The 19,649-nt window shown below is 67.9% G+C and overlaps 1 protein-coding gene across 1 annotated transcript; it reads right to left on the reverse strand.

Annotated features, from left to right (window-relative positions):
• Window positions 1–1,655: 1,655 nt before the first annotated feature.
• Window positions 1,656–19,278, reverse strand: ATP8B2 (ATPase phospholipid transporting 8B2). Its single transcript, XM_065420385.1, is given in 28 exon segments — window positions 1,656–1,940; window positions 2,544–2,569; window positions 2,572–2,673; window positions 3,104–3,242; window positions 3,572–3,817; window positions 4,270–4,353; window positions 5,549–5,772; window positions 6,095–6,278; window positions 6,578–6,734; window positions 6,860–6,965; window positions 7,290–7,401; window positions 7,495–7,659; window positions 7,898–8,013; window positions 8,468–8,656; window positions 8,781–8,946; window positions 9,147–9,190; window positions 9,645–9,853; window positions 12,462–12,658; window positions 13,117–13,205; window positions 13,436–13,594; window positions 14,716–14,795; window positions 15,642–15,712; window positions 15,961–16,033; window positions 16,272–16,333; window positions 16,622–16,720; window positions 16,970–17,083; window positions 18,272–18,330; window positions 19,248–19,278. Coding segments are annotated over 28 exon segments (3,588 nt in total).
• Between the last annotated feature and the right edge of the window lie 371 nt (window positions 19,279–19,649).

Below are 19,649 nucleotides of genomic sequence, written 5' to 3' on the forward strand. Positions count from 1 at the left end.
TCCCAGCCTGGCCACAGCCCAGGGTCTCCGACATCCTGCAGCCTCAAGCAACTCTACCTCCGAGGGGCCCCCCAGGCTCTCGGGATCCACAGCAGCTGGGGGCACTGACAGCAGTGAGCCAGGCGTGGACAGTGTGCGTGCCAGGGGGCGGTACCGGTGGGGAGGGGCTGTGCAAAGGACAGGAGGAATGCATCACAAGAAGCGTGCGGAGGTGAGCTATGAATACGTGTGCGAGAGAAGGGCCGGGCACCTGCCAGTGCTGCATGAGGGGGCGGCCAGGCCCCCCTGGGGGAGCGTGGACAGGAGTTGGATGGCTGGGGCACCCCAAGGAAGGTGGCTCAGGAGACACCCCCCCCCCCTGCGCCTATTCCCAGCACAGAGGGGAAGGGAAACAGGGCCCAGAACACCCAGGCGATTGTGAAAGGCTCCCTGGTGTGGGGAATGAATCACAATCAGCCCGTCAACAACGCTGACCCCAGGACCCAGCCCCTTGCCTGAGCCTCTGGCACGCCGCAAAGAACTGGGGGGGGGGGGGGGCTGGTTCCCCTTTCGAATCCATCAGCTGGGCTGGTCCCAGGACCTGGGCAAAGGTCGCACGAGGCCAGAGCCAAGCTCAACCAGCTGCGGAGGGGGGGGTGGAAGTGCCAGCCAAGAGCCCCGTGGCTGCGCCCCCCCCCCCAAGCTGGGAGACCCTCAGGGCTGCCCCTGCAACCAGGAACCCCCAGAGCCCGACTCAGGTCAGACATTGGGTGTTTCCGTGGCCTTCCCACCACGGTTTTGCTCTGGTCTGTAACAGCTCCCTAGGGCCCAGTTCGCTCCCCAGCTCTGGCCCCGGCTCCAGGGGCCACAGCCCTCCAGCCCAGGGGCGGGCACTGACTGGGCGCAGCACCCAGGGGGTTGGGTCTCCGCCCAGCCACGTACAGTTTCACCATGTGTAGAAACCAGCTGGGGCAGAGGAGAGGGCCCAGCCTTGCGACAGCACCTGCCCTGTCCCAGAGAGGGCAGGGCCCATAACGCCTCCGTGCCAGGGCATCCCTCTCCCAGCCCAGGCTCCCCCCCACCCCAGTCCATGCCCCCTGTGGGGCACCCACGCAGCCCTGGGACTGACGCTGCCTACGTGGGGAGAGCGTCTGTGCCCCTCTCTGCTCAGCCGGCTCCTCCCCAGGAGCAGCCAGTGCCAGCGGGGACAGAGAAGTCACTTTGTAAACGTGGGGGCTCCGTTTGCTGCTGCTTTTCTCATTTTATATATATAAAAAAGACACATGTGGCGGCGGAGGGGCGGGGGACACGCTGCCAAGCCCAGCTGCCCCCTGCCAGGCCCGGCCCTCCCCGTGTCTCCAGCATGTTACATTCGCGTGGGACTCAGGGTAGCTGTACACTCCGGGTGGGCAGATGTCCCGATACAAGACGCTGCCGGCGCTCTCTGCGCCCGGGCTCCGGACGGGGGTGCCGCGCCGGGGCCGCCGGGCCGTCTGGACGGGGGTTTTTTGGTTACACGGTTGGCTGTGGTCCAGACTATGCCTCCAAACCTCAGCACCTGGAGTGCCTCCCAGGGCGCCCCTACCCCTTGCCAGCCGGGGTCCGCGTGGGAACAGCCGGGGGCACTGCCGGGCCGTCCAGCCCCTGGCGGGGGTGAGAATCAGAGCCCCCCAGCCTCACACCTTGAGCGGCTTGTCGGCCCCCCCGCTGGGGCTGCTGGCGGTGCTGTCTCCGCCCTTCTTCTTGCGCAGGGTCTCGATCCAGCTGGAGCTGGAGCGGGCGGCGAAGCTGGAGAGCGCCAGGGAGCTGAGCCGCATGTTCTTGCCCGACATGATGAGCTCGCCGAAGCCCTCCTGGTGGGAGAAGGCGTAGCCGGAGCGCCGCGAGCCAGCACGCCCCACCCGCCGCATGCAGCGGTGCTGTGCCCGCTGCTTCTTCCGCACCAGCTGGGTATAGCGCACCTGGGGGGGAGGGGGAGGGCAGAGTGAGAAGCCCAGCCGAAGACCCCACAACCCGCCCTCCTGTGAGACTGCAGGGGAAAGGCCCAGCCAGGGTGACTGGTAGCCTGCCCGAGATACCCCCCCCCGTCCTCCCCTCCCCAGGCAGCTCCAGAACAAGGCAGCTCCTGCAGAAGGCGCTGGTCGGAGACGGGGGCAGGAGCCAAAGCGGTGGGGACGTTCCAGTGAGGGGGCAGTAGCCTGGGGGGGGGAGGTGGAGCTGGCCCCTGCCCCACCATGAGATCACTCGGGGCAGACAACTCCCCCTCAACCCTGGCCGAGTGGAGATGGATCCGGCCCCCATGCTCCATGGAGAGGCCTTTCCCGGTGCTGGTCAGAGGGAGCACTGTGGGGCAGCCCACCTGCCCTCAGCCAAGCATGGGGCGCTGGGGGCGAGGGACGTCCGATCTCTGGGGAGGGGCCCACTCCACGCTGGGGGCGAGGGACGTCCGATCTCTGGGGAGGGGCCCACTCCACGCTGGGGGCGAGGGACGTCCGATCTCTGGGGAGGGGCCCGCTCCGCAATGGGGGACGCGCGAGGGCCCCGGCTCGGCCGCACGCGCTCACCGTGTCCGACAGCTCGGGCTTCAGTCCAGCTTGAGGAAACGGAAGGCCACGACTGGCATGATGCAGACCACGGTGGTGAGGGTGATGGTGAGCCAGACCGTGGGCTGGGCCAGCGTGTTCTGGGCATTACCTGGGCAGCAGGAGGGGGAGAGACCTGAGAACCAGGCAGGGGGGAGCGGCCTGCCCCATTTCCCCTCCTCCCGCAGCAGGAGTCAGCAGAGAAATGAGGCCGTCACCGGGGTCTCCCTCGGCCCCGGTGCTGGGGGAGCAGCAGAGCTCAGAGGGCACTGATCGGGAGGGGGAAGGGGCACCCCAGCAACCACTGCCCTCGCCTGCCTTGGGGAGCCCCCCAGTGGGGTCAGGAGTGAATTTCCCCCCAGGTCAGATTGGCAGGCACCTTGGGAGGGGTCCCCTTCCTCTGCAGCGTGGGGCGTGGTCACCGGGGTACGTCTCATGCAGTCGGCCCCTGGCGTCGTGGGGACCTCGGGGACACCTCGGTCCCGCCTGCCCTCTGCCTGCGGCCCCCAGCCCCTCGGGCGAACGCAGCTGCTTGGACTCACCCACGAAGCGGAACTGGTTGGGGAACATCTGGAAGAGGCCGTCGCTGTGCATGGCGAAGAGGATGGCGAAGTACACAGCCAGGCTGCCCCAGATGAAGAAGTGGTTGATGGCCGTCCAGAACCCCGTGTCCAGCCCAATCTGGGGGAAGAGGGGAGAGCTCAGGGGGCAGCGCAGACAGGCTGCTGAGCCAGGCAGGGAGAGCCGATGGGCAGCCCCGGGGCAGTGCCCTCGGTCCCCCAGTGTCGCATAGGCCCACCGCCCTTCACCGCGCACTCCGCCCAGCACTGAGATGCAGCCATCTCTGGGGTGGGGCATAGCAGCTGTTCAACAGCTTAGATCCAGGCTCCTCCGCTTCCTGGGCTAACGAGAGAAACGTCGGGCTGGAAGGGACCCGAGAGGCCACGGAGGCCGGAGGCAGAGCCGAATGCCGGCACCGCACGAGCCGGGGCTAGACGGGGGCAGCCCACCTGCACGCTGACCACGATCACCAGGGAGGTTGCCACGGTGACAGCGAAGGACTGGTAGTCGGCCAGCTGGGCGCCGTCGTCGCGGGTAGCGTCGGCGAAGACGCCGTAGGGGATGAAGAACATGAGGACGGAGGTGTAGATGCCCTGGGCGATGCAGATGAAGAACTCCCGCTTGTTGAAGAGCAGGTTGAGCTGGCCCGGCTCGTAGAGCTTGGGGTACTCCATGCTGCGCTGCTCCGTCACGTCCTGGGGGGGCATGGCAGGGGTGAGCCTGGGGGCCCCCCGCCCAGGAGCAGCCCCCTGCAGGGAGACTGAGGGCTGGACAGGCCATGGACTGAGCCCACCTCTTGCCCCTGAGGAGGGGTCCCAGCAGGGCAGACGAGTCCCATGGGGGGAGGGAAACTCGCCCTGACCCCACCCGGCTGGGTTAGGGCCCACAGTGCCCAGGGTCCCAGAGATGGGGGAGCCCAGAGCCTGCCTCGGGCTGCTGCGGCCCTTCCAAGCGGCACCCCCAGAATTCCCTGTGTCCCCACCCGCGGCCCCTCTGCAGGGTGGGGGCTCCCTGCTGCCATCGCAGGCCACGAGGCTCCATGAGCACAGGAGACAGGCTGGGCCCCCCAGCCAGCCACCCCCCCGCCTCACCCCAGCAGGAGCAGATCTCCACCCTGCCCCAGCCCCACCGATCGGGGGAGACGTACCTGGTCGAACACCCCCATGGCGAGCACGGGCAGCGAGGTGTAGACGATGTTGTACAGGGTGATGAAGTACTGGTCATAGACCGTCTGCCGAGAGGGGGGGGGGGGGGGAGTCAGGCCGGGGGGGCGGGGAAAACACCCCTGCCCCACTGCACGCGGGAACGGGCGAGCAACTCGCTTTCCTGCCTCGGAGACACACGCGCTCCCTCCAGCCAGACACCCCCCGGCTCTGTGCTCCCCCCAGCCAGACACCCCCCGGCTCTGTGCTCCCCCCAGTCAGACACCCCCCAGCTCTGTGCTCCCCCCAGTCAGACACCCCCCGGCTCTGTGCTCCCCCCAGCCAGACACCCCCCGGCTCTGTGCTCCCCCCAGTCTGACACCCCCCCGGGCTCTGTGCTCCCCCCAGCCAGATACCCCCGGCTCTGTGCTCCCCCCAGTCTGACACCCCCCGGGCTCTGTGCTCCCCCCAGCCAGACACCCCCCGGCTCTGTGCTCCCCCCAGCCAGACACCCCCCGGCTCTGTGCTCCCCCGAGCCAGACATGCTTTCCCCTGGCTCTGTGCTCCCCCGAGCCAGACATGCTTTCCCCCGGCTCTGTGCTCCCCCCAGCCAGACACCCCCCAGCTCTGTGCTCCCCCCAGCCAGACATGCTTTCCCCCGGCTCTGTGCTCCCCCCAGCCAGACATGCTTTCCCCCGGCTCTGTGCTCCCCCCAGCCAGACATGCTTTCCCCCGGCTCTGTGCTCCCCCCAGCCGGACATGCTTTCCCCCGGCTCTGTGCTCCCCCCAGCCGGACATGCTTTCCCCCAGCTCTGTGCTCCCCCCTGGCCATCCCCAAGTGCCGAAAGACCCAACGACCAGCCGGGTTCTCTCTGCCCCCCACAATGAACCAGCCCCGGGCAGGGTGGCCAGAAGGGAGCTCACCTGGGGCCTGCCAGTCCAAAAGCACCAGCCTGCCCTGCCTGGGCATCCTCCAACCTCTTCCAGCAAGGCAGGGAGGATGCAGCCATCGCAGGCCGGCGCTGGGCTGCCCCCGGGACCCCAGCTCTACACTCTGGGCCCCAGTCACGTTGCAGCGGCTGGAGCTTTTGCCCGGGTTCAGTGCCAGCTGCTGACCCACGACAGGCTGGGCACTCGAGGCCCCAGCACAGCCCCCTCCCCCATCACCCTGCAGGGCAGGGCCTGTCCCTCCCCGTGGCCACGCAGCACCCGGCACAGTGGGGCCCTGATCAGCCCCAGGGCCTCGGGTAACCCTGCCCAGGGCCCAGCAGCCTGGCACCGCACCTGGGCCGAGAAGCCGCAGAAGAACCCGAACCAGAAGTGGACCATGGTGAAGGCGAAGTTCTTGTAGAAGAAGTAGCAGAGGAATTTGCACATGCGCAGGTAGGACCAGCGGCCGTGCACCAGCAGGAGGCGCTGCAGGAACTTGAACTGGGAGAAGGAATAGTCGGAAGCCAGCACGGCCTGGATGCCCTCCTGCCCGCTGATGCCCACGCCGATGTGGGCAGCTGTGGGGGGAAGAGACGTGTGGGTCAGCAGGGAACTCAGAGCAGCCCCACACAACGCCCTGCAGTGGGAGAACGGTGCTGCCCTGCCCTGCCCTGCCCTTCCCTCCCCGCCCGGCCCTGACCCCGCAGGCAGAGCCCCTCCCAACCCCAACCGTCCCCTCCCCTCCCCTCCCCCTAGCCCTGGCCCCGGCCCCACAGGCAGAGCCCATCCCCTCCCCTCCCCTCCCCCTAGCCCTGGCCCCGGCCCCACAGGCAGAGCCCATCCCCTCCCCTCCCCACCCAGCCCAGCCCCGGCCCCGCAGGCGGAGCCTCCCGCGCTCACTCTTGATCATGCTGACGTCATTGGCGCCGTCCCCGATGGCCAGCGTCACGGCCTTCTTGTACTTCTTCACCAGCTCCACCACCTGGGCCTTCTGCAGCGGGGTGACGCGGCAGCAGATCACGGCCTTGCAGGCGCAGGCCGTCTCCAGGAACTCCAGCTCCATGTCGGCCTCCAACGCGTGGGCCTGTGGGGAGGGGCGCGGACGGGTGAGCGGCAGGGAAGTGCCCCAGAGACCTGCTCCACTCACAGGGGAGGGGGCTCACCTGAGCCCAGCAGGGACACCCAGAGTTGGGGGCAATCAGGGACAGCAAGGGAGCAATGGCAGGGGGTTACCGGTCGGGAGGGGGGCACCGGCAGAGTTGGGGGCAGGGTAGGGGGGAGCTGGGGCTGCGGGTCAGGACTGAGGGGCACCAGAAGGGGAGAGGGGAGTTTGCCCTCGGTAACACCGCTCCCCTCCCTGCCCGGCATCGCCGCGCCCCTTACCAGGCTGTGCCCGTTGATGACCAGGGCGTACTCGCCCGCGATGGCCTCCAGCACGGAGGTGAGCTGGGATGCTGACGAGGAAGAGGCGAGTTTCTCCTGGCAGGAGAAGCCGTTGCCCATGGAACGCGACGAGTCCGTCATCTTCTCCCGTGCTTTCCTGGGGGAGAGGAGACGGCTCAGCCGGGCTCCCGTCAGCAGCGCAGGGACCGGGATGGGGCGTCCTCCCTGCTCCCTCCAGCACCCCCTGTCCCAGGCCCCCCCGAGCTCCCGCCCAGCCCTCACCTGAGCTCCTCCCGCACCTCCAGCACCGTGTGGCCCGTCACGATGAACACCTCCGTCATGTCGTCCGTCAGCATCTTGCAGGAGTAGCCGATGTTCACGGCCGTCTCTGGGGAGGGAAGACACGGGCTGAGCTGGGGAGCTTGTGCCCGAGCCCTGCCCCTCAGGCCCCCTGGGGAGCCCCCCACAAACCAGAGGGGATCAACTCCCGCAGCCCACTCCCCCTCTGCCTCACCCCAGACTTGATCACCCCTCCCCCCGTGACCCTCGGGGCACCCGGGCTTGGATTCCCGGCACCACTGGCCATCAGATGCCTATGGGGGGTCCTGCCCCCCAGGCCAGAGGGGCTGGGTGCTCTGGCAGCGGAGACACCGGCAATGCCAGCCCAGAACGGCTCCCCTCCACCCAGCCCCCAGCACAGAGCCAGCCTCACCTTGCTTGTCCCCGGTCAGCACCCAGATCTTGATGTTGGCCAGCGTTAGGATGGCAATGGTTTCAGGGACGCCCTGCTGCAGTTTGTCCTCAATGGCGGTGGCCCCCAGCAGCTGGGCAGAGAGAGGAGACAACAGTGATTCTGGGGCACCACCTCGCGACATGGCCCCGGCCTGCCCCTCGGGCGGCGCTCCCAGCCCACCTACCGTCATGTCCCGCTCCACCTCCTCGTAGAGCCGGGCCAGCCGGTCCTCGCGGCCCTCGGAGGGCGTGCTGGCTCGCAGCAGCTGCTCGGCCCACTCCTCGTAGTACCCGTCCTCCAGGTCCTTGTAGGCCAGCACCAGCGTCCGCAGCCCCTCGCCGGCGTACTCCTGCGGGGCAGCGGGTGCGTCAGCCAGATGAGGGCCCAGGCCAGTCCCAGCGCGGTGAGGATGGGGGCCCCCCAGCCAGCCCTGCGGGGGGCAGAGTCTGGCAGCGACGCGCCCCACAGCAGCACCCAGGACCCCGGGTCGATTTGAGGCTGCCCTGTGATCCACCCAGCCCCCAAACGATCGGGGCCCCCGGCCCCCAGAGGGCCCGCTGCGGCCAGCGCCCAAGACCCCCACTCACATTCAGATGGTCGGTGGTTACATTCAGCAGCTCGTGGTGTGCCGGGTCCAGCCGCTCCAGGAGGATGGTGTCGGCCCCTTTGCAGTACAGGCGGATCCGGCCCTCGGGGCTGCGCACTGGAGGGGAAGGAACGAACTGCTGGGACATGCAGGGACCAGAGCGGCCAGAGACTCCCGAACCCAGCAGTGCCTGGGCCCAGCCAGGTCAACGTGCTCTCCCTATCAGGGTCAGGCCCCCGGAGCTGAGGGAGGGGAGAGGGGAGCGTCTCTGGGGGGGCAGAGGCCCCCGTGTTCTCCAGCTCCACCCTGCTCACTGCATGGGGTCTGGCACGCTCGGTGGCTGGACCCCCAACCCACGGGGCAGTAGGAGCCTGAGGGCCAGCAGCCCTAACCCCTCCACAACCCCCGGCTCCCAGTCCCTGCGGCCGAGCCCCCTGCGCCCCCAGGCACAGACACTGCCAGTCCCCACAGGACCCTGCCCCACCGCCCTCTGCCCCACTGGTCACAGGATCCCCCCCAAGCCTGCCCCATTCCCCACCCCCTCTGTGCCCAGCCCCCCGGCCTGGCTCACCGATGACGGACATGCGCTTGCGGACGTTGTTGAAGTCCAGGATGGCCAGCAGCTGGTAGGTGACGGCCCGGCCCAGCTCCTGCACCGTGATTGTCTTGGGCGTGCGCGAGCGGAAGACGAAGCTGAAGTTCCTGGCGGCCGTGACCAGCGCCCCCTCGTCCGGGGACTGCGCCTTGTAGTACAGCTCCCCTGGGGGGCACAGCGGGGGGGGGGTGTCAGCGCTGGGCCTCCACCACCAACGCCCCCCATGGGAGACGGGCCGAGCTCCCCTGCACCCCCAGGGGACAGCCTGAGCCCCCGGGAGGACACCCACCTTCGCTCCTCTCCTCGGACATGACGGTGTGGCAGAGCGAGAGCAGGCGGAAGAACTCGTGCACGTGGGCGTTGCCGAGCTGCACGGCCTGCAGCAGGCTGGCGTCCCAGAACCGGAACCGCGGGTCGGCCAGCGGGTTGAAGGAGAAGTCGACCGGCTCCGTCCTCTAGGGAGGGGGAGAGAGTTACCCCCCCCCGTCTGGCCCCTGCCATGGCCAGGGGCACCCCAGAGCCTGCCCTCCGCCCAACACGGAGAGGCCTGGAGGGCAGGGCACCCCCTTGAAATGCAGAGACCACCCCCTGCACCCCAAGCCCCCTACGGAGCCCATCTCCCTGGGACCCCCCCCCGGGATGGGGCAGCTTGTACCTCTCCCAGCTGCGCCTTGTGCCCGAGCACGTCCAGCACGTCACCTGCAAACGCAGAGGGCAAAGGGTTAACGTGGGGACACCAGCCAGCACAGCACCGCGCAGGGAGGGGGGGCATGCTGGGAACCCCACCCCACAGGAGCCGCTCTCTCCCCAGGACAGAGCCGCCCAATGGAACGAGCAGCTGCCCCCGTCCCACCCCCCACCCCCCACAGACCGAGAACGGATGGACATGGGGGGGGGGGTAGCTCCTTTGGCAGCAGCCCCCCGGGGTACAGCAGCCAGAGTGGCTGGTCCCCCCCAGAGCAGCTGCCTGGCATCCGCATGTCGAAGCTAGGACGGCCCTCGCAGGAGGGGTGTCCCAGCGCCCAGGGAGCTGGGGTGCACCCCACAGTAAGTGCCCCAGGGAGCAGAGGGGCCTGACCTGGGGATGGGGAACGCCCCCACCAGGGCCGGGGGAAGACATCCTCTCCCCCTCCCACTGCCCAGCCCGGCTCACCATAGCTGCGCCCGTTGATGGAGCACTTGCTGAAGATCATGATGTTCTGGGTGAGGGTGCCGGTCTTGTCAGAGAAGATGTACTCCACCTGGCCCAGCTCCTCGTTGAGCGTGGTGGTGCGGGCCTCGGCCGGCGTCTGCCGCTGCGCGCAGTACATCTTCTTGTCCCAGTTGATGAAGTAGCTGTGGCCGAGGCGGATCACTTCCACGCTGCACACGGGGAGGGAGGGGACACAGGGCTCGGCACAGCTGGGCGGGCAGCACCCCCCGGGGGAGCAACTCGCTGCCGCCAGCCATGAACCCCACAGCACCCCCGGCGCGTCCATCAGCTAAGCCATTTCACAGGGTGGGCACTTACCCTACGTCACCCGGAGCTGGGGCAGAGCCGGGGAGAGAACCCAGGAGTCCTGGCTCCAGGCCCCCACACTCTAACCCACTAGCCCCCACTCCCTTCCCAGAGCCGGGGAGAGAACCCAGGAGTCCTGGCTCCCGGTCCGCACTGCTCTAACCCACCAGGGCCCACTCCCCTCTGGAGGGATAGAACCCAGGAGTCCTGGCTCCTGGCCCCACTCTAACCACTAGACCCCACTCCCCTCCCAGAGCTGGGGAGAGACCCCAGGAGTCCTGGCTCCCCGGCCCAGTGCCCACTTTCTGGACCACACTACCGCCTCCTACATTGGTTTCCGGGCCCCCCACGCTCATACTGACCAACACAGGCGAGCGCAGCCCCTTGGCCGTGGTCTCTGGCCGGCCAGCAGGAGAAGCGCCGCAAGCCGAGAGGCTCAGAGGAACGGGGGGGGTCGAGTGGGAGTGAGGCGCGGCAGCAGCTGACCCCCCGGGAATCCTGCGCCAGGCCCGGTGCTAAAGCCATGGACTAGAGGTGCCCCCATCCCCCCGGCAAATCCCCCCGGCCCCCCAGCAGGAAATGGAGGGGCTAGGCTCGGGGGCGGGGCGGGCGTGACCGGTTCTTACCTCGGGGCTAAGGGGACAGAACCATGCTGGGGAACGAAAAGAGAGAGAAATTAAAAGAGAGAGAGAAGGGGTGGCAGGGGCAGGGCGAGATGGGCACCGGCAGCTGGGTCAGGCAGAGCCGCACGGAGCCAGGCCCGGAGGGACCAGCAGGATGGGACGGGCGGCTCTGTGCCCCGGAGACGCCGACTTGTTCCTCCACCAGAGAGCAGCAGCACCGTCCTTCCCCAGCACCCCCACACAGCCCGGTACCCCCTCCCCGGCACCCCCAGCCCGGTACCCCCTCCCCACAGCCCGGTACCCCCTCCCAGGCACCCCCAAACACAGCCCGGTACCCCCTCCCCAGCACCCCCCCACAGCCCGGTACCCCCTCACACACAGCCCAGCACTGTCCTTCCCCAGCACCCCCCCACAGCCCGGTACCCCCTCACAGCACCCCCACACACAGCCCGGTACCCCCCTCACACACAGCCCAGCACTGTCTGTCCCCAGCACCCCCACACAGCCCGGTACCCCCTCCCCGGCACCCCCCCCACAGCCCGTTACCCCCCTCCCCGGCAACCCCTCCCCGGCACACCCCCCCCACAGCCCGGTACCCCATCACACACAGCCCAGCACCGTCCTTCCCCGGCACCCCCACACAGCTGGACACCCTGTCCCCGGCACCCCCTGACCACAACCCGGTACCCCCTCCCCGGCACCCCCACACAGCCGGACACCCTGTCCCCGGCACCCCCCCGACACAGCCCGGCACCACCCTTCCTGGCACCCCCCCCCCACACACACACAGCCCAGCGCCTCCCTTCCGCGGCACCTCCACATACAGCCCGGTACCCCCTCCCTGGCACCCCCCCCCACACACAGCCAGGTACCCCCCTCCCCAACACCCCCCCACAGCCCGGTACCCCCTCACACACAGCCCAGCACTGTCCTTCCCCAGCACCCCCACACAGCCCGGTACCCCCTCCCCGGCACACCCCCCCCACAGCCCGTTACCCCCTCCCCGGCAACCCCTCCCCGGCACCCCCCCCCCACAGCCCGGCAACCCCTCCCCGGCACCCCCAAACACAGCCCAGTACCCCATCACACACAGCCCAGCACCGTCCTTCCCCGGCACCCCCACACAGCTGGACACCCTGTCCCCGGCACCCCCTGACCACAACCCGGTACCCCCTCCCCGGCACCCCCACACAGCCGGACACCCTGTCCCCGGCACCCCCCCGACACAGCCCGGCACCACCCTTCCTGGCACCCCCCCCCACACACACACACAGCCCAGCGCCGCCCTTCCGCGGCACCTCCACATACAGCCCGGTACCCCCTCCCTGGCACCCCCTCCCCAACACCTCCACACACACAGAGCCCGGTACCCCCCTCCCCGACACCCCCCCACACACACAGCCAGGTACCCCCTCCCCAACACCAGCCCCCCACACAGCCTAGCACCCCCCCAAACACAGACAGGTACCCCCTCCCCAGGTGCTCACACACAGAGAGCCCAGTACCCCCTCCCCAACACCGCCACACACATAGCCAGGTACCCCTTCCCCAGGCACCCCCCTCAAACACAGCCCGGTACCCCCTCCCCGGCACCCCCCCACACACCCAGGTACCCCCTCCCCAGACACCCCCCTCAAACACAGCCAGGTACCCCCTCTCCACTGGATTCTTGTCCCTCCCCCCATCTCCACCACCCACACTCCCTGGATTCCCCTCCATGCATCCGCTTTCCCTGAGCCCCTCAATCACAGGCCCCTTTCCTTGGGCTTCTACCCGTATCTCCCATGTGCCCACCTCCACGCAGGAGCCCGGCAGCAGCCCCCAGCCCCGCGCCCCAGGTGCTGCCTACCTGACGTAGAGCGAGATGGGCACCACGGTGTTGAGGATGATGATGTAGGACCAGAAGGAGAGGAAGCCGGAGAAGAAGGCACTGTCCACCGCCACGTCCCAGGGCAGGTAGATCTGGAAGCAGGCTCCCACCTCGTGCTCCCAGATGGCATTGCCGATGGCCAGGATTACCCCCATGCAGACCAGGAACCCGAAGATCTGCCAGAGGGAGGGCAGGGGTCAGAGCCCAGAGAGAGACGGGCACTGCTCCCCCAGCCCGATCGGGGCCACGTCCCCCAGCCCGGGATCGGGGCTAGCTGGGACCACGTCCCCCAGCCTGGGATTGGGGCCGGCTGCACCCCCGGGGGCTGGGGCTTCTGCGGTTCTTTGAGCCATCCCAGGTTTAAAAGCTTCCAGGAACGTCATGTCCTGGCACCTCGGCACCACTAGAGGGCAGTCCCAGGGGGGAGCGATGGGGGGGACAGGCAGCCGGGTGGGCCCTGCATGGGGCGGGGGGAGCTCCGGGCGCCACACGCTGTAGCCGAGACGGGCGCTGCTGCTCCACGGGGTAACGGAGCCAGCACACGGCAGATCTTCCACCCGCCAGGGGCGTCTCCTACCTGCCGGGCACGCCCGGGGCGTCTCCCCGACCCACAGCCCCCGTCTCACCCACACACCCAGAGCACCAGCGTGTTCATCAGCCGGTCGATGCTTGTCCTCTTGAACTTGGTCCGCCCGCTGTTCTGCATCAGCTTGGTGTCGGGACCTGGGGGGTGGGAAACACGTCACCGGGAGCCCCGTGGGGGCCCAGGGCCTCGCCCCCACCCCAGAGCCCCCCGGGACCCTCCCCTCCCGGCCCATGCGGAGGGACCCCGCTGAAGCTCTGCCTGACACCTGGTCGCCCGTAGGGCCGGGAACAGCCCCCTGCATGGGGAGGACTGATTAGACGGCAGAGCAGGCCGTGGGGCGAGGGGACCCCCCCCCCCGCGCCCCCACCTGCGAAGATGACGAGGCCGAAGCACCACTCGGTGTTGCGAAGCATGCAGCCCCGCAGCAACATGTTCTGGTTGCTCAGCTGGTATTTGTTCTCCTTCCAGTACAGGGTCCCGCCGAACTTGTCCAGTTTGTTGTTGGGGGGCTCGCAGATCACCTCACCTGGGGAGAGAGCCAGCAGCCTGGTACCCCTCAGCCCAGCTCCTGGCACAGCCCCGAGCCCCACAGACTTCGGGCAACCCGGGCACGGGGGCTGGGAGCTGAGAGCTTCATTCAGACATTCCCGGCCCCTCCCAGCATGGGGCGCTGGAGGGAGCGGGGCAGGAGCAGTGCTGGGTCCGGGGATGAGCCACCTGCACCTACACTGAAGGAGATTCTCCCCCCCACACCCTGGTGACACAGATACACCTGGCAGGAGACGGCAGGTCTATCACCCCCTGTCTGACCATCTCCTCGGTACTCGGCCCCAGGGGGTCGGCACTGGCCTGGCTCCTGCGAGGTGTGTGGGGGAAACAATTTCAGAGCGAGGTGCCGTGGGAGGGGAGCAGGGAGCTGCCCCAGCCAGCCTGTGTTTCCTGGCCGGAGACCTCCAGGGACCAGCCAACCCCGAGAGTTCCTGGCAGAGGGGCCGCTGGGCTCAGAGACTGTGGGAGCAGAACCGGCCCAAGGGGACTCCGCCAGTAGGGGCTGGCTCATGACAAGTGGGTCCCAACTCTCTGGCCGGGACAAGCGCTGCAGGGACCAGGCAGTGGGGGAGAAATGCCGGGTGAGACAGGAAAGTCACTGGTTACTAAGGCCAGGCTATACACTGCGTCTGACGTGTTTCTTTTACCTGAGGCCTTACGGTCCCAGATCCTTAGGCTGGCTTGGGCTTGACTCTTTCCCTCGAGCTCTGTTAAACCAACGTCAGGTTGGCCAAAGTGCCTCGTGCTAAGGAGAGTGTCGAACTGGGGGGGGAACCAAGGACCCGGGTGCCCTGCTTCCCTGGAGTCGGTGCCACTGGGGGTGCCGGAAGCTGGGGACGGGGCACTCGAGTACCAAAGTGGGCTGTGTAAACCGCTGGGCTGCACTGGGAAAGGGGAGGGCTCCCGGAGCGCAGCGCCTGTGTGGCCAACAGCTGGTGGCTGGGGAGCGTTTCCCCTGGTGGGCACAGACTGGGCTCCCTCCCGCTGTGAGCAGGGGGTAGGAATTCACCCCAACGCCTCAGGTAACCCACCAAAGCACGTAATGAGAATGCAGAGAGAGAAGCTGAGCGTGCAGGGCTCCCCGGCCCCCGCACTCACCATCAAACTGGGCCAGCTTGCTGATGTCCCCCAGCGCCGAGGTGACAGGAATGGCCTGGCGCACTTTCATGTTGGTCTCTCTGGAAGGAGGAGAGGCAGCGTGGGCCGGGGCCTGGACACCTGGCCCCGTTCCCTGCCCAGCCTGGGTCTGTCTCATGCATGTAGCGCGAGGGCTGGGGACAGGCCATCTCCCGCTGCGACGCCCCCGTCCTGGCCAGCGGCCGTGCCAGCGTGGGAACGGCCTGCGATCGCGCCGGGCAGCAACTCACTGGACTTGGCGCTGCCAGCCCGAGCGTGCCAATGGGGGGACGAACTGCTCCGGGGCAGTGCTGTGTCACAAAACTGGCCAGGGCGGCCTGGCTGGGTCCTCGCTCAACCCTCCGCGGGGATGGAGGGGCCGCAAAGACCGAGCAAGTGACGCTCACCCCCGGGACTCTCCTGAATTCAGCCGGGCCTGCGGGAGCTAACTTTGGGGAGAGACACACAGCGCTCACCCCAGGGGTGGAGCCCACAGCGCCCGGCTGCATGGGACGGGGGCCAGGCCAGCCGAGAACTTAACCTTTATTCGGTGGGCGAGTCTCGAACCCCCCACACTGGGCTCCGGGGCCAAGAAACCCAACTGCTCTGAAACCGCTGCCGGGGGCCCTGCCAACACCGGGGGGTGCCTGGACCCAGCAGGGCCGCAGGTGTCTGGCCCAGTCAGACTCGCTGGGCAGAGCTGACGGGACGAAGCAAGAGGGCTGCAGCCCCAAGGCTCCGTCTGGGAAGCGCTGAGGCCCCAAACTGCCCCTGGCTTGCAGATCCTGCTGGCTCTGAACGGCCTCGCCGACGGATGCAGCATCCATGCTGGGGGTGCCCCCCGAGGCTGGGGTCCCGCCCCCTTCGCCCTGTGGCTGGCTGGGCGGAGGAGAGGCGAGGTCACTCACCCGTCAAGCTCGGCCGTCTCGATGTAGCACAGCCCATGGGGTTCGCTGCTGGAGAGGAGCAGGAGGTCAGCCTGTCGGGGGAGAGGAACGGCCGGCGCTGAGCTGCCATCGGGGTCCCTGCCATCGGGGGAGACGCAGGCCCCTCGCCCGGCCGAGACCCAGACAGGCCAGCCCACGCCGGCTGCCCAGAGCGCCCCTTGCCAAGGCGGCAGGTGCTAGCGCATCCCCGGGGGAGGACGAGGGGAGAGACTCCTGCCCCCCACCTGGAAGGCAGCTCTGGGTTGGGGGCTCCCCACACAGGCCGCGGGGCCGGACTCACCGCCACAAAGTGGTTGTTCTCCAGCTTGATGATGTCTCCGACGCGCACGTTCATCCACTGCTCCTGCTGGAGGCTGTGGGGGCGTGAGAAGCAGAGTCAGGGGGGCCGGGGAGCAGGAGGCCCCCCCGTTATCTCAGCCGTGCCCCAAGGCCTTTCCCCCCCTCACCCTTCTTCAGAGGAGGCCTGCTCCCCCCCAGCCCCTCTCCCTCTGTGCCGGATGCTGGGGGGCAGACAGCCCATCTTCAGCTGGGGAACCTGCCTCCCTGTGGCCCCCCAGGGGCTCCCCCAGGCCGGGGCCCCGGGACACTCACGTTCCGTTGATCAGCACCTGAGATTGGCGATTGTTCACCTGGTTGTCGCTCTTGTGGCGGAACTGGAGGGGGAGGGCAGAGACCTCGGTCAGAGGATCCTGGGAGGGGCCCCATTCCCCCCACCTGCCCCCAACACGGGCTGCCGAGCCTGGGCCTTGCCAGGAGTGGGGGGGGACAGCGGCTTGGCCTGGCAGTGCCCGCCCCCCTGCCCCCAAGCAGCGCCCCGCTCCATCCTGACCACACACTGGACCGCGGACCCAGCTCCACCCCCATGCCCAGGGGCAGCTGGAGGGAACGCTGCTCCCCCCCAGCGCCCCGCCCCCCACCCCGGGCACGGCGGGGGCACTCACGTAGTCGTCAGTGGCATCTTTGACAGCTGTGATAGTTAAGACGAGAACCAAAGGCACGATGGTGGTGAACCAGGAGAGCGAGGAGATCTGGGGGATCAGCTGGAGAGAGGGGGGTGGGGTTAAACACAAAGAGCACCCCACCATCACCGCCCCGGGGACCCGTGCAGGGAGGGATGCTGCATGCAGAAGGCACTGGACCCCCCTAACCTAGGCAGGGATCCCCAGCAGGGTTCCACCCGGGGGCCCATCCCCTCCCATCCCCATGGGACCCCCCATGCCAGCCACTGTATGGTACCCCAGGGAGGGAGGGACCGTGTCCCCGCACCACAGCCCCCCTCCCCCCCCCACCTGCAGGATGAGGAGAAAGAGGAAATAGGTGTTGGCCACTTCCTGGAACTGCTCAAAGAGGTTGACGGGCAGGAAGGTGATGATATTGTACTTGGAGGTCTGGATACAGTTACTCTGCAGAGAGATGGGGGTGAGATGGGCAGGATTAGGAGAGACACGGACCACAGGCCCCACCCTGAAGGGCCCAACCCCAGCCATGGGGACCCCCCACGAATCCCCCCCGCCCCAGCTCTCCCAGATTCCACTCGTTCCAAGGCTCAGAGAGGAGGAAAACCACTGTCTGAGCTGGCAGCCCGGACTCCTGGGTTCTGGTCCCAGCTCTGACTCGCAGGCATGTCCCGGCCCTCTCTCGGCCTCTGTTTACCCCCCTGTACATGGGGAGGGGGTATCGAGAGCCCCAGGAGGGAGAACGGGGCGAACAAGCAGAACCAGCGTCACTTGGGCCCCACCACCTCCCAATGCCAGACACCCCCCAGACCAGGCCCCCGAGCAGCAGCCCGGCTCCCGGGTCCAGCTGTCCTAAAATAGCAGCAAGAGGCTGGGCCCGCGGAGCAGCTAAAAATAACCTTTCCCTGCCCCCTCCCACAGCAAAAAAGGGGGGGAGGCCAAGGTGAGCTGCTCCCATCCCCCCACCGCAGCGCTGGCGGAAGAAGCTGGTTAATTAGCCAGACATGTAAATGCATCGGGGACTCCCGTGGGGCCTCCAGAAGCCAGGGCGGGAAGGGTTTGCAGAGCAGGACCCGGGCACCATCCTCTGCCCGGCTGTGGTGGCAGCCCCCCCCCCCCCACACACACACACACACCCCACCCAGCTGGGACGTCCAAGTGCCTTCAGCGCCGCGTTATTAATAGATACTCAGCAGCAGAATTTTCTCATGGACAAAAGCCCATTTTTAGCTCCTACCCCCCGACCCCTGGAGGAGTTAGACGAGGACGGTGACCCGCAACCCAGAACTACGATCCCCCAGCACTGCACGCCCCACATCCCCCAGGCCCCTCTGCCAACAGGGCCACCAGCCCCAGCCCCGCATTTCCCTGGCTGGGCCCCACGCCCCCAGAGCCCGCCTCTGCAGTGACCCTGCGCAGGAGGAGAGCAGAATTAGGGTTTGGGGACAGATGGGGAGAAACCTTTGGGGTGGGCCCCTCCGCCTGGCACTGGAGACACAGAGTCTGTGGGTCACTAACCCCCACCCCATCAGCCATGCCCAGCTGCCCTGCCCCGCAGCCCCCTCCCCATACTAGCCGGGCCCTGCAAGGCGGGGGGCAGTTGCCGCACCCCCCTGTGGGCTCCGTGGCACTCACCGCATACTGGAACTTTTCGTTGTACTCTCGGGCGTTGGCCTTCACCCGCCTTTCGTCCTCTGCAAAAGAACCCGGGTCAGCTGGAGCCCGCCGGAGCCCTGGCACATGCCCCCCGCCAGGGCCACTACGCCAGCCCATGGCCAACGCTCTGGGTACAGGATAACCTTGATGGGACATGGGCCCACTCCCCCCCCAGCTCTGCCAGTGCCCCTCACTCCCGACCTGCAGCCCCCCGGCTCCGCCGGGCTCCCCAATCCTGACCCGCAGCCCCCCAGCTCTGCCAGGCTCCCCAATCCTGACCCACAGCCCCCCAGCTCCACCGGGCCCCCCAATCCCAACCCATAGCCCCCCAGCTCTGCCAGGCTCCCCAATCCTGACCCACAGCCCCCAAGCTCCGCCGGGCCCTCCAATCCCGACCCACAGCCCCCCAGCTCCGCCGGGCCCCCCAATCCCGACCCACAGCCCCCCAGCTCCGCCGGGCCCCCCAATCCCAACCCGCAGCCCCCCAGCTCTGCCAGGCCCCACAATTCTGACCTGCAGCCCCCCGGCTCCGGCGGGCCCCCAGTCCCGACCCGCAGCCCCCCAGCTCTGCCGGGCCCCCCAGTCCTGACCCGCAGCCCCCCAGCTCTCACCCCGGAGATTAAGGGGGTGAGAACTCTGCGCCCCAAGGGATGTATAAGCACTCCCGGCTCTCCAACCCCACCCCCCAGGCACACAGGAACCCGAACCCGAGCTGCAGGCCCAGGGCAAGGGCAGAGAAGAGAAGCAATGTCTGCAGTGTACGTCAGACCCCATGGAACCCCCTTGGCACCGAAACCCTTCACTGCCCCCAGACGATAGCCCCCCACCCCAACGACTTTAGCCTCATTTAAATATTTAAAGGAACTCCGCTCCAGCAGTGGGTGGGACTCGCAGAAGGAAAATGTGACGCTCTCCATTACACGGACCCGCCCCCCGGGGCCAGAGGACCCCTTACCTGGGGGGTGTTTTTTTGCACACAGCTCCATGGCATCCACGTCCGGCTAGTCAGGCCCATGGGAGACCCTGCACCGAGGGGAAGGGGGAGAGAAACACGTCAGGAGAGCCAGAGACCCTCCTTCCCACCCTGCGGCTCCAGGACCCACCGCCCAGAAAGTGCCGGCAGCTTCTGTGACTCTGAGGGAGGGGAGGGAATTGGGGGTGATTGTGATCAAGTCAAACTGACCAGAGCCAGCACAACCTGAACCCCTCAGTGCCAACCCGCGATGCCCCCTCTGCCCCAAGGCCGTCCAGAGGGGGGCAAGTGGGGCAATTTGCCCCAGGCCCCGCAGGGGCCCCCACGAGAATATAGTATTCTATAGTATTGCAACTTTTTTTTATGGAAGGGGCCCCCAAAATT

This window comes from Emys orbicularis, chromosome 20, assembly GCF_028017835.1.
Source record: "Emys orbicularis isolate rEmyOrb1 chromosome 20, rEmyOrb1.hap1, whole genome shotgun sequence".
NCBI classification, from domain to species: Eukaryota; Metazoa; Chordata; order Testudines; family Emydidae; genus Emys; species Emys orbicularis.